The following is a 12,965-nucleotide window of genomic DNA, read 5'->3' as shown; positions in this document are numbered from 1 at the left end:
TTCCAGATTATTATTTTTTTTACCAGCTGCGAAGCAGCCTGGTCTACTTTATATCAGGTTGGTAGTGGCAATTTATTTCATTGGCTGTCTCGTCTCTAGGCAATCAGACTTTTTGCCTCTAGCTGACCTCAGCAAATGGGATAGCATTGCAGCCAGCAAGTTGCAACAACAACCCACTAGTATGACTTATGTCAATTCTTGTTTTTAATGGTATCAAATGGGTCTGTGGCCTATTGGATATCAGACTGGGGGTCATTTAAATGAAAAGGTTGAGAATCGCTGTCCTATTGTTTCTGCTAGTCTAATAAATGCAGGCAGTATTGAATCCACAGGAAAAGTGGTCCTGTTAAAATAATTGCCTGAATAAAACCTGGCTGTCTCAGTAATTTCATGCCTGAATCCTATATCTTAACTGGGCTATATGCAATATATTCCTAAAGTACAAAGCAAAATGTGGACCTATAGCTAAGACCTGGCCTCTCCGACTTAGACACTCACTTGGACACTTCCCAGCCAGGCTCATTCATTCCAATGTAAATAACTAAATATCATGGATTTTACACATTAAATACCTTTTTGGAACCAGACCTTCAAACTCTCTTCCAAATCCGTCAACAAGGCCTGCCATATGCACTGGAATAATATGGGCATGACATTTATTTTTTTAAAACAATGTTTTAGCATAGGAAAACTATTGGAGAGGTTTGTCTACTCTAAACCATGTTATGCTTAGCTGTGATTGGACCATAGCAGTTTGGGGAGGGGCTTAGCTATAGGTCACATTGTCATCGCTTAAATATTGCAGCAGGTTAAAGGTGGCGCTAATTGACTTTGATAACTTTAATTCTTATACATGTAGCTGCTCGCTAAAGTCCTGACGGTGCTGTGGATTCAAACCTGGCTGGGTCTCCCACCCACACAAGCCCTACAAGTTTTGCTCAAATGAAAGCCTGGGTAGATATTTGGCCTTCCTGCAGTACCACTTGTCAGCCAGTAGTCGTCTTACCAGACCACATAATAAATGAGAATGAAACCGTCATACTTAAAGTCAAATTGCAATTGCATTCCCTTGAAAAGGTTTTAGTGTAGTTTTAATGTATGATTGTGTATCAATCTGAAACCTAACTAATCAAGTCAAATAAAAAAAACTACAGCACTGTGTAGTGTATGTGTATGTGACGCATAGAGATTAGGAGCTCTGTCACTCAAATCAGACTTATATTTAGCTCTGTCCAGCTGTAGCGCAGTGTTGCCAAGTGTGCTTATTATAAGCTTAAATATTGGAAGTTGTGGGTTGAGTTAATTTAATTATTCATTTTATTTAATAGCTTTTTTTGGGGGGGGTCAAACATTGGGCCTCTTACGTTATTTTATATGACAATTTAGCCAATGTTTGGCCGACCAGTTTTTATAGGAGGCCATTTAGGTTGTTGATTACTTTGGATGCAGTAAATTGTCTTTTTCGTGTTAAAAAGGTCGTAAAGTCATGTCACCCCAAAACACATGTGGGGACAGGGGAGCCACACAGTTTGAGAAGAAGTACCACCACTGCATGAAAGTTTGACTGAGCTGCTTTTCTCTCACAGCAAGATGTGGCAACAGCGCCACGGCCTCGGCCTGGCCTGCCTGCTGCACAAAGTTAGTTATGTCGTCAAACATGTTTCGTTGTGTGTTCCTCTTGTCTCGACTTGACAGAAGCCTCCTCTTCCCCCGCCGCAGTGTCACTAGTACTAGTGTGTTGTTGTACAAGTACAAGAAGAACGCAGCAGCAGCCAACAGGCTGCCCGTCATTTCATTCCAACGCAACATGGCAGATCATCATAATAATAAAGGTCTGTCTGATGAAGCTGTCGCCTCTGCCTGTAAAGACGGGGACCCTATGACCGCGGTAAGTAACACTGCAAGGAGGTCTGATCATCTACTATTGAACCATAGCTGCGATCTCAAACGTAATGCCTCCGTCCTCAGCCAACACCTTCTCAGTCACTACTGGAATTGCATTCAATGCATTGGAATGTAGCTCTGAATGCATGCATGTCATGATCGTTATGGTGTTGCCTCTCCCATCTATCTCAAACTATATTTTAGACCTAAACCATCTAAAAAACAAAGATCAAAACTAAAAACTGTTAATTGTGTCGGGTGTACTTGACGTTGGCTTTGCAAGCAAATTAATAACCTGCAAAACAGACTTCTTCTCTAGCTTTGCATCTTGTTGTTGTAATCCCACACACATCTGAAAGTAATATTGTTTATTCAGAACCCCATTAGCTGCTACACATGGCAACATCTACTCTTCTGGGGACCACGACATTAAAACTAATACAAAACGTAAAACTATGAATGAAATGGATAGAAAGAGCACATTGTGTCCGCCTAGCAAGTCATCTCTAGTCAAATTCTACCCTCTAGTGGCTAATAAGAGAATAGCCTTCAATCACTATCATTCCTGAGTATTACTCAATTTGTGAGTTTTAAACTCGCACAAATTGGTTCCACATGATCTCTGGTGTCACATTCTCAAGGTGTGTGTGTGTGTGTGTGTGTGTGTGTGTGTGTGTGTGTGTGTGTGTGTGTGCTCGCACAAATTGGTTCCACATGATCTCTGGTGTCACATTATCAAGGTGTGTGTGTGTGTGTGTGTGTGTGTGTGTGTGTGTGTGTGTGTGTGTGTGTGTGTGTGTGTGTGTGTGTGTGTGTGTGTGTGTGTGTGTGTGTGTGTGTGTGTGTGTGTGTGTGTGTGTGTGTGTGTGTGTGTGTGTGTGTGTGTGTGTGTGTGTGTGTGTGTGTGTGTGTGTGTGTGTGTGTGTGTGTGTGTGTGTGTGTGTGTGTGTTCTAGTTTTTACACCAGCCAAATATTTTGTCTCCAGGGACCCCAATATGACAGGATCTTAGTTGTTAGATTAAGTAGAGAGTTCTTCAACAGTCCAATACTGTAGGTGGGGAGGGCATTCCCTCGTTGGGTTACTTTCTAGCTGCTGAAAAATGTTCAATCAAATAGCGAAAATCTACAAGCGCACACACGTTTTGTGCACTTGTAGTTGAACTGTTCCTCACTTGGTGGATCCTGATGTGATCTTAGTGCTTTTCATGGTAGCAGTTTTTGTATTGACTTGTGCTTTCGTTTGAAATGTACCCATTCTACATACTGTGAAATAAAAAAATCAATCAAACTTTGCTGGGGACCCCCACTTACAGAACCACTGTTTTATGTAATATTTCTCCCTTCTCCTTTTTTGTAGGACTACATGATGCAGCAGACAATGCTAAGAGTGAAAGACCCCGTTAAATCTCTAGATTTCTACACGCGCATCTTGGGCATGACGTGAGTGAAAGACCCCGTTAAATCTCTAGATTTCTACACGCGCATCTTGGGCATGACGTGAGTGAAAGACCCTGTTAAATCTCTAGATTTCTACACGCGCATCTTGGGCAAGACGTGAGTGTGTCGGGCTCAGGCTGGCTTTGAAATAATGTACACAACTCTATCATAACCACAGACCTGTCGTAGTCATTCCATCAGAATACATTTGAGTGACAGTAGGCTACTTTACAATGGCTTCATCTGCTCTGCAGATGAGCCAATCTACACACCTGTTGTGAGCTTATGTATCTTCTATTGTCATTGTTTGAAAAATAAAGGTGAAGAAAACACTGTCCATATCGAGGTGTTTGGACACCACCCACTTGAGCAATAGTCGGCTATTAGACTTCCGTCTAAAACCGTGTTATAACTGGTCTACAAGTGAACGTTTTTTAGTCGTCTAGGCTCAGCTTAGACGTTGATTAGCTGTTTTTTAAACGTCCTATATATTGACAATTTTTATTTTAACGCCTATCTGAGCCAAGTCTCCTGAGGAGGCACATCTGAAGCCTGTCCTGGACAGAGTATCCGGACGTAAAATAAATCTATATATATTATATAGCTGTTGAAACGATGTTTCAACGTCTAATCTAAGCCTAGACCGGCAAAAAAAACTTTCATTGTATGTCTTATGTCTTAATAGCCTGAAAAAGGCTCAGTGGGAAATATTGTGATATTTGATTTTGTCCATATTTTAGTAGCAATAATAGTAACCAAGTCACCAGTACAATAAAGAACATATTGTGATATAACCACAGGCTGCTGCAGAAAATAGATTTCACATCGATGCGTTTCTCCCTCTACTTCCTGGGCTACGAGGACAAGTCGGAGATCCCTGTGGACGTGAAGGATAGGACGGCCTGGACATTCTCCCGGCGAGCCACCATAGAACTCACACAGTAAGCACAGCACAACCTTCTAGCCATAGAACTCAAACAGTAAGCACAGCACAACCTTCTAGCCATAGAACTCAAACAGTAAGCACAGCACAACCTTCTAGCCATAGAACTCACACTAGCTGGGGAGCAATTTGTCCAAAATCAACAAGATTGTGCACTTGGTGACAAGTTATAGATTTTTGCCATGGTATTAGGTATGGTTATAAGGTTTAAAAAAAACATCACAAACGAGTTGGGCTCGTTGTCCGTTTGCAATGAATCCAATGTTAGTATGTGGCAGTGTTAGTATGTGGCATACAATGGCAGTATGTTTAAACATTGAAAAGAATGTTGTCATAGTTTTAGGTCTAAACCGCACCAATGATATACCAATGTGTAACTCAGTGCTATTGAATACCCTGTGTGTGTGTGTGTGTGTGTGTGTGTGTGTGTGTGTGTGTGTGTGTGTGTGTGTGTGTGTGTGTGTGTGTGTGTGTGTGTGTGTGTGTGTGTGTGTGTGTGTGTGTGTGTGTGTGTGTGTGTGTGTGTGTGTGTGTGTGTGTGTGTGTGTGTGTGTGTGTGGTTTTGACCAATGGAAAGTACCAGTAGTAAAAAAAACAACGCTTTGGACAAAACCTCTTAACTCCACTGGACCCTCAAACTGTCTGACAATATATAACTTCACAACACTAACTTTGAGGAAGTATTGTTTTGTTTAAAAAATATAAGGTTTTCTTAATTTCCTGAAAAATGAACATTTTGGAGTTAGTTGGTTTCTTCCCAACAGCAGAGAAAAAACACTTTTAGGATCCGCTAACGGGTGGTCAGGGATTTGTGTCCACATCAGTAAAAATGTAGTTTGTGTGTAAATGTTGTCTGCACTTTAGGGGACCTCCATTGTGTTGTGATTGCTTTTTAAGTATTTCTGTGTTTCCTTTCAGATTTGTTTACAATATAATTTGCGGCCAATCCCCGGGCATGCAGTTTTGCAGCATGACTCTTCTTGCATTTGCTTAAAAGACCACTTCACTACTTTTCAACCTACCTTCATATAATTGGTCCTCACTAATGTCCACTAATGTCCACTATTTTTGAGTGCAACCACATTGCGGAGCTATGTGTGGGTCCCTGGGTCCGTCCGAGCACGAAAATAGCGTTTGGTTGGTTTTCACCACCAAGTGTCACTGTTGCACACACACACACACACACCATCTTAGCTGTCCATCATGTACGATGATGACGCTTTCCACCCTGGGCGCGTTCCTGTGGGTGTGGAAGTTCCAGGGACCCCCACATGGAATTGCACCACTCAGTTCATACGGGTGTGATTATTTGTACTCAGTCTGTGTCTCATAGGAGGGGTGTGGGCAGTTCAGAAACTGTCATCATCAATGGGGAATCCAAGCTAATAGAAACTGCAGGCTTTCTATTCCTGAAACGTTGCAATGCGATAATGGAAGCCATCGTTCTCACTATAATAAATATCTAAATTGTTTAAAAGAAAATCTGCCTAACGATGATGTCACTGGTGGATGGGTTTCTGAACTGCCCACAGCCCTCCTATGAGACACAGACAGAGTAGAAAAAAATTGTGGTATTTTATCGTGAACATTAGTGAGGAACAATTATATGATGATAAGTTGAAAAGTGGTGAAGTGATCCTTTAAGCGAAGTGTTCTGAAATTCTCAACATTTCTCTTTGTGTATTTTATATATTTTATCTTTTTAATGCGATTGACATTGTGTTCCACACTGTAGATATTCCGGTTACAATTGAAAAGCGGAAATGCATGTTGATGAAACTTATTCTGATATGATGCCAGCTGCAAAATGCAATCCATCCCAACTGGATCTAGACACAGGCCATGCTCTATGTGGACCACATTACTGTGGACACCTTCAATGAACTTGATTTTTAAATGTCTGTCTGTCTGTCTGTCTGTCTGTCTGTCTCTTTCAGTAACTGGGGTTCAGAGGCAGATGAAAGTCTGTCTTACCACAACGGAAACTCGGAGCCAAGAGGATTTGGTAAGAGTACATTCAAGCTACCAGTCTTTGTCCACCTCTTCTATTGCCATGTTAATGTTATGATTGCACCTCCTCGCTCATACTACACGTCTACGTCATAAAATGACCCGGAGATCCTGATAATTCATAAATGTAGGCCCGGTGATACCCATAAATATATATATAAGAAAGGCTAGATGGCTCACCCGCGCTGCAGGCCAATGGAGAGCGACGTCGATACGCGGCGGTCATCTCACCGAGGGGCAGCATAACATTGTGTCTATGGGCATGTACTTTTTAAATAACCATAACTTGCTCAATTTTCAACTGATTTTCAAACGGTTTGGTTTGTTATAAATGTCAGAGATGTCTGCATACTTACATGCTTTTATGACGTTAATATAAAAAACATTAAGCAGATAAGCGTCCTGAATCATAGCCACGTTGATAATGTTTGTAATAAACCAACCCGTAACCCATAAACAAAAAGACAAATCAACCTTATGAATCAAATCAAAAAGTCCAGACAAATAACATATACAAATGACCGTGGTAAGATATCTCTATGTATTTATTATTGAGTACTTTTGTTAAGAATTGTAGATGAGATGTTTTCAGGCATGGCATTGGTGCTAGGAGTAGTATGATACCAGAAGCTGCCCCTCTAGTGTTGTAACCATGTTCAGAAGACATAATACTGGTGAGCCAAGCTGGACTGGTTATACTGTAGGAATACTGGAATGCTCACCTTAAAACACAGTCGCCCCAGGCGTACAGCCGGCGGAACTGCTCAGCCTGGTATTCCTAAACATAACCTATTTAAAACTCATTCTAGGCCGGCCTGGGCCGTGGCTCAGCGGTCCAGGCACCTTGGCCGGTATCCCAAGGCTGGCAGTGTGCCGCGGGCTCGACTCCCGATCCCGACGGCCTTTACTGCATGTCACCCAGTGGCGTATCCAGGAATTACGTTTTGGGCAGGCAAGATCATGTGTTAATTGTCGTCTCCCGCGCACAATCGTAGCACTAAAGGTTTTCAAAGAGATATACCTGCCAGACGAGTAGGATACAAAGGCTGAAAGGCATGCATTTGCATTCCAATGGGTGATTGAGGGTCGCGCTCTACCGCAACGGCCAACCAGCTGTCCATTAATAGTTCTCAGGTCTTGTTTTTGTCTTTTTTTCTCATTGTATGGATTTTGGCCAGGCCAGAAATGGATTTGGACAGGCGGACGCCTGCCCTCGCCTTATTGTAGATACGCCTCTGATGTCACCTTCCCCCCCCCCCATCTCTCTCCCCCATTTCCTGTCAGCCTACTGTCTCTCTATAAAAAATATAGAATAAAGGCGAATGCCACAAAAACAAACAAAAGAAAACTCATTCTAGGCCAAATACGTTTTTGACAAATACGTTTTTTAATCTTAAAACTCTCTTTCTAAAAACATAGAACAAATCTATGTTAGCCTGTGCTGAACTATTGCTACTGCCATTTAGCTATGTATGAGTTAAACTATGCTTAAACGGTTAAATCTAACCTTATTCCTAACATGGATTAAAAGAAAGACTTATGAACCGACCGACCCTATGATCCCATTCTGCGATACGCATGGCAAGTTTGAAGTCGATTGGTCGGACGGTTCTCAAGATATTTGGTGTCAACACAGACAGACACAGAGATTCTGTGCATATGTAGATATAGATTAATACTGTATTTAGTATTACTAGAGCGGTGCCCATTGGGCACTGGCCTACTTAGAATGATGCAAGTTGGAAATGCATTCCCACCCAGTTATTATATCTGTCTCCCTTTTATGCCCATATAGCATATATGGAGATTTCTGTATCTGTCTCTCTGTGTCCCTTTATTCCTATATGGAGTTCTTTGTCAGGCATGCCCAAATATGAAGTGTTGTGATGTTAGAACAGGCCAGCTCCATATATGGAGATAGAGGGGTGATCAGGTCCAGAGGCCTTTTGTGGCGGTTCTGGACAACCGTGGGTCTCGACCGACTCGACACTGGGCACTGCACTGTGCACTCCCTGTGGGGTTCAAAGTGTGGAACACGTGTATCGAATTTGAAGTCGGTGGGGAGAACGGTTCCCGAGTTACGTGGATTACAACCGTACAAACGTACAGAGACATGCTGCATTTATAGATGGATAGTGGCACTAAACATAAACATACCCCTCTTATTGTGAGGAGACATTGAATCACTCCCTTTCAGTTTTTAGTTTTGGTCAATCTCAGGCTAAATCAAACTCACTGAAGCAGTCATTTTAATATGCCAAGTGTCACAGAATTGTTAAATGTAAAGCCCAGTCCACACCAGTGATTCACAACGCAGCAAGTTTCAACTTGCAACCACTTGCAGAGGTCTGTGCAGTTTTGGGATTCTGTTGCAAGTTTTTGCAGTTGCAGCAACTTCTTGCATTGTGGATCATTGGTGTGGACTGGGTTTAAGAGATAGGCCCATATGTCACCATCTCTGATTCATTCTTTTGCAATTTACATTTCCTGCAACATATATATTTTCATCATTATTTTAGTGCGACCTTGAATGCCTTGAACATAACTGAACTGTACTTTTAACAGTGACTCTACATGTGTTAAAAAAAGAACCCACAAGAAATAGTTAATAATAAATAAATAAATAATGACAATCAAATGTAGGCTCTGCTGGAAAAGGAAAATAAATGGAAATGCACATGAAGTCAATGTCCTAATTTAAACGAGGATTAAGTGCATCAAGTGAAGTGAAAGAATTGAAATAAATTAAATAACTGAACTGTACTTGAACAGAGAAAACAATCTCATGTGTGCAAGAATATACAGACTGTGTTGGTTCAGGCAGCCTAAGGGCCGATTCATACTCTTATTTTACCGCTGTTTCGGCGCTGTAGTGCCGAAATGATTTCAGTAGCACCGAAGAGCCGACTTTAGGACGGTACCCGCCCCCCGAACCTCAAATGACGTCACATTGTAGGCTCTACAGCGCCGAACCGACTTTTATTCGGCTCTAAAATAGGAGTATGAATCGGCCCTAACACTGCCTTACTGTCTTTTGCTTGTTTTTAAAGGTCATATTGGCATAGCTGTCCCTGATGTTTATGCTGCCTGCAAATTATTTGAAGAACAAGGAGTGACGTTTGTCAAGAAACCTGATGATGGTTGGTGTTTCACTTTAAGACATACTGTACAATGAATCATATATTAGGGGCTGTGTCTATCCACAGAGAATGCCATCTGAGCTGAGAAGTACTTTGCATATCATGTCCATTGCACTGACACACAGCGTGATGCCCGCACTGTTCGAACACTGCTCAAAAAACGTCCTATCATTTGCGTTATTAGCACAAATAGCTTAGCTGACTTCTCGTGGTTGTAGTAGTGACCAGTGATGTAAATAGGTTTTCAATGTAATGAGTCCCGGGATGCAGGGGTGGTCTTTTAGATGAGTCCCAGGGAGATTTTATGAGTCCCACTTCAACGACGTTAGGAGTCATATTTTGCCATTTTTTTTACAAATTGCAGCATTTAACTCATTTCATTTTATATGGTTATAATGTGGTTATATTCATGTAGAAAACGGAAGAAGACATTTTTATTATAACTAAAGCTAGCAAAATAAATTAGAATAAAAAGAATGCTCTACATATTTCATATTATTTTAACTGTTAATAAATTGTTTAATAAATTGTTGTTAATAAATTGTTATGTTGTTGGTTTAGGTTGGTTTAGGTTTAGAAAATGGGTTTGCTAATATACTCTGTTGCCCCCAATGCCCTGCAGTTGGCTTTGGCACATTTCTGGGGGGGGCATTTTAATGTGTTTGGTGGCACTGGTTCTGATCTTAAATCCCTTTATTTTAGATCGTTTTTAGTAATAGTACAACATAAACATTACAGAGACTGTAGCCTAGTTGTCACTGTACAATACTTTAAAACAGTCGTCATGTTGCACACATGCCTAAAATTGCATATTACATTTGGGGTAGCCTATAAATCAACAACTGTTAATTAACCGGATAATGCCATCGGCTACCCGGCTGGGAAATGAACCGTTACCGACATCCCTACACCGGTCCACAACGCACAACATACAACAGTGTCGGCGTTTGTTACACACGATGTGTTTCCCATTCAATCGGGTCTAGTTGCTTGTCATGCTCAAAAATGTTCCCCTGTCTTTCTGTCGGAGGCAGCGCCGTTTAGATGAGAGAGTTGCGACAACTCCGTTCTATCTATCTCCATAGTCATGTGATCAACGCGGATCTGCACCATTTCCTATATTCCATCCTGATTGGCTAAGATTGGCTTCCAAAGAACAAAATTACACAAATCACACACAGTGTGCAATTTCCGTGAAATTATACACGCACATTTCCACTAGGCCGAGGACGACATGCCACTTAATTTTTTCCAAATCAGCCTTATGGTGGCGCTATAACAGGCCAATTCCTGTTTTTACCTATAACCCCATCGATCTGTGTACAACTTTGTATGCGCACTCCCTAGAGGCCATGGAAAAAAAATCCCTCCACATCTGCTGGTTATAGCGCCACCATGAGGCAGATTTCTGCAAAACACATGCACAGATTTCATCCAAATCTCAAATCACAAATTGGTAAACATGATCTCTCTAGTCATGTGAACAAGACGAGTCTGTTGGATTTCTCAGATTGTACACTTATTGTTCTAAGATTGCCATCCAAAGTTTTTCAGGAGTGGCCCGTTTTGTACAAAATTCTGCAAATCATGAAGAACGCAGGGCCCGAGTGCAGTGCAACCCTGTGCACTCATATTCCCACTACTAGGCTGAGGAAGCAATGCCAATTGACATTTTTCAAATCAGCCTTTCTCTTTTCGAGCGCCACCAGGAGGCCCATTTATGTGCAACACTCTTTTTTTATATTAGTCCTTCAGATTGTATCTAAATATCAATCCTGGTGGAGACCTGTGCCCTGAGGTGTACTTCCAGTTTTTTTCTCTTTCACAAAAATTGTTGTACATACTATACCCCAGCAGGTGGAGCTCTAGGTTAACCAGAGAGAAAGAGTGAGACATGGCCAAAGCATTTCAAGGGGGTCCCCAGCCAAAGACATTGAGAACCCCATGTAGAGTACAAACTGTTTTAATTCTTGTCTCTCCACTATGCACAGGTAAGATGACCGGACTGGCCTTCATACAGGACCCCGATGGCTACTGGATAGAGATTCTGAGTCCAAATAACATGGTCTCCATAACATCATAGATATGGACATGGTTCTAACTCATGGTGAGGAGGAGATATCCAGGGAATAAAGCAAAAAAGAAAGGAAAGAAAAAAAAACCTTCTCACGACTGAAAACTTTTGTTTGGTCAAAGGTGTCATATCTGTGATCTGTGAAAGGAGTGCCCCACACAACCACGCTCTGTTGAAACCCGGGTCCATTTGGTTACACTATTGATGTCACATCCACAGTGTTTAAAGTGGTTAAAAGCTAAAGCGACACAGATTGTTAAATTAACACTGGGGATGTTGTACCTTGGGATCAGAACAGACAGACGAGAACTTGATTTACACATTTGAAAGTATCTTTTAACAAAACCCTCTTACTCTTTGCACACAGGTACTACTGCGTAGTCTGGCGAACCAGACTGTTGCCTCCCACAATTCAAAATGCTTCCGTCACACAATCTGGAGCATGGAAGCTCTGGAAAAAAAATAATATATATATATATATTTCCGATCTCCCGATCCGATCAGGACAACCTATATATATATATATATATATATATTTATATATATATATATATATATATATATAGCTTGCTGCTTATCAGAAAAGGAAATTCTAAAATCACATTTAAAGATATTTTAAAATATATTTTTAACGGAAATTACGAACAGGTGACGGCTTCTGTTCTCTTATTTCGGGAGGTATATAGTTCCAGACTCTGGAGTGGTTTTATCGGTCTAGGACAGTGTGGCAAAGCGTTCATCAGAATGGTACAAGCCACATCTGCAATACTATCCTCTTTAATTATTATTACAAATCCTGATGTACTTGCTTTTTATAGGCCTACAATAAAATTCATGTTTCAATGAGAAACGATAGGTTAAGGGATTTGTTTGGTTCAAACAAAACTTTTTTGATGGGGAGTCGAAGCACTATATTCTGATTTGAGTAATAATTGTTATAGGGATCGTGACACAAAAAAGGTTTTTGTAATTTTTATTTTTTATTTTTAGGTTTTCTGAGCTCAATTGCACCCAAAAAACCTGAACTTTTAACATTCAGTAGATTTTCTGTGGTCTGGGGTTTTCTGGCTCAAACAAGTGCTCTGATTTGCCTGTGAGGTAAGCGTCCACAAATCCCATAAATTACATAACAATTTGCCAGCATATGTCGCTGTTGAGGGATTTTGCCTGTTTTCATTGCAGCTCTAAAGGCTTCAGAACACAGAGAAAACCCCAGACCACAGAAAATCCACTGAATGTTCAAAGTTCAGGCTGAGTGGGTGAAATTGAGGTCATAAAATAAAAATAAATGAAAATGAATGTCATTGAAACCTTTAAAGAGTTTTTTGAACAGCAATGTCCGTGTTAACCTACCTATGTGACACCTACCTATGTGACTGTGACTATGTGCCTATGTGACTATGAGTACCAGTAGGGGCAAAGGTGGCGCTGTTGTGCCAGAAACAGAGACAGAGAGGGGGGGGGGGGGGGGGGGGA

At 41.2% G+C, this 12,965-nt stretch overlaps 1 protein-coding gene across 2 annotated transcripts; it reads left to right on the top strand.

Moving 5' to 3' along the window:
* Positions 1-1,575: 1,575 nt before the first annotated feature.
* Positions 1,576-11,982, top strand: LOC306941364 (lactoylglutathione lyase-like). 2 transcript variants are annotated; one of them, XR_013792127.1, is made up of 7 exons: positions 1,576-1,888; positions 3,243-3,325; positions 4,123-4,263; positions 6,203-6,270; positions 9,326-9,415; positions 11,407-11,622; positions 11,792-11,982. XR_013792127.1 is itself a non-coding variant. In XM_079526796.1 (6 exons), exons 1-6 carry the CDS (start codon positions 1,646-1,648, stop codon positions 11,496-11,498), a joined length of 717 nt encoding a protein of 238 aa, XP_079382922.1. In that variant the 5' UTR covers positions 1,576-1,645; the 3' UTR covers positions 11,499-11,732. The 2 variants fall into 2 exon arrangements, 1 of the variants encoding a protein (XP_079382922.1); XM_079526796.1 differs by lacking the exon at positions 11,792-11,982 and having other exon boundaries at positions 11,407-11,732.
* The last annotated feature ends 983 nt before the right edge of the window (positions 11,983-12,965 follow it).

This window comes from Electrona antarctica (assembly GCF_951216825.1).
Source record: "Electrona antarctica genome assembly, chromosome: 17".
NCBI lineage: Eukaryota > Metazoa > Chordata > Actinopteri > Myctophiformes > Myctophidae > Electrona > Electrona antarctica.
This window is presented reverse-complemented; position numbering and strand designations above follow the sequence as displayed.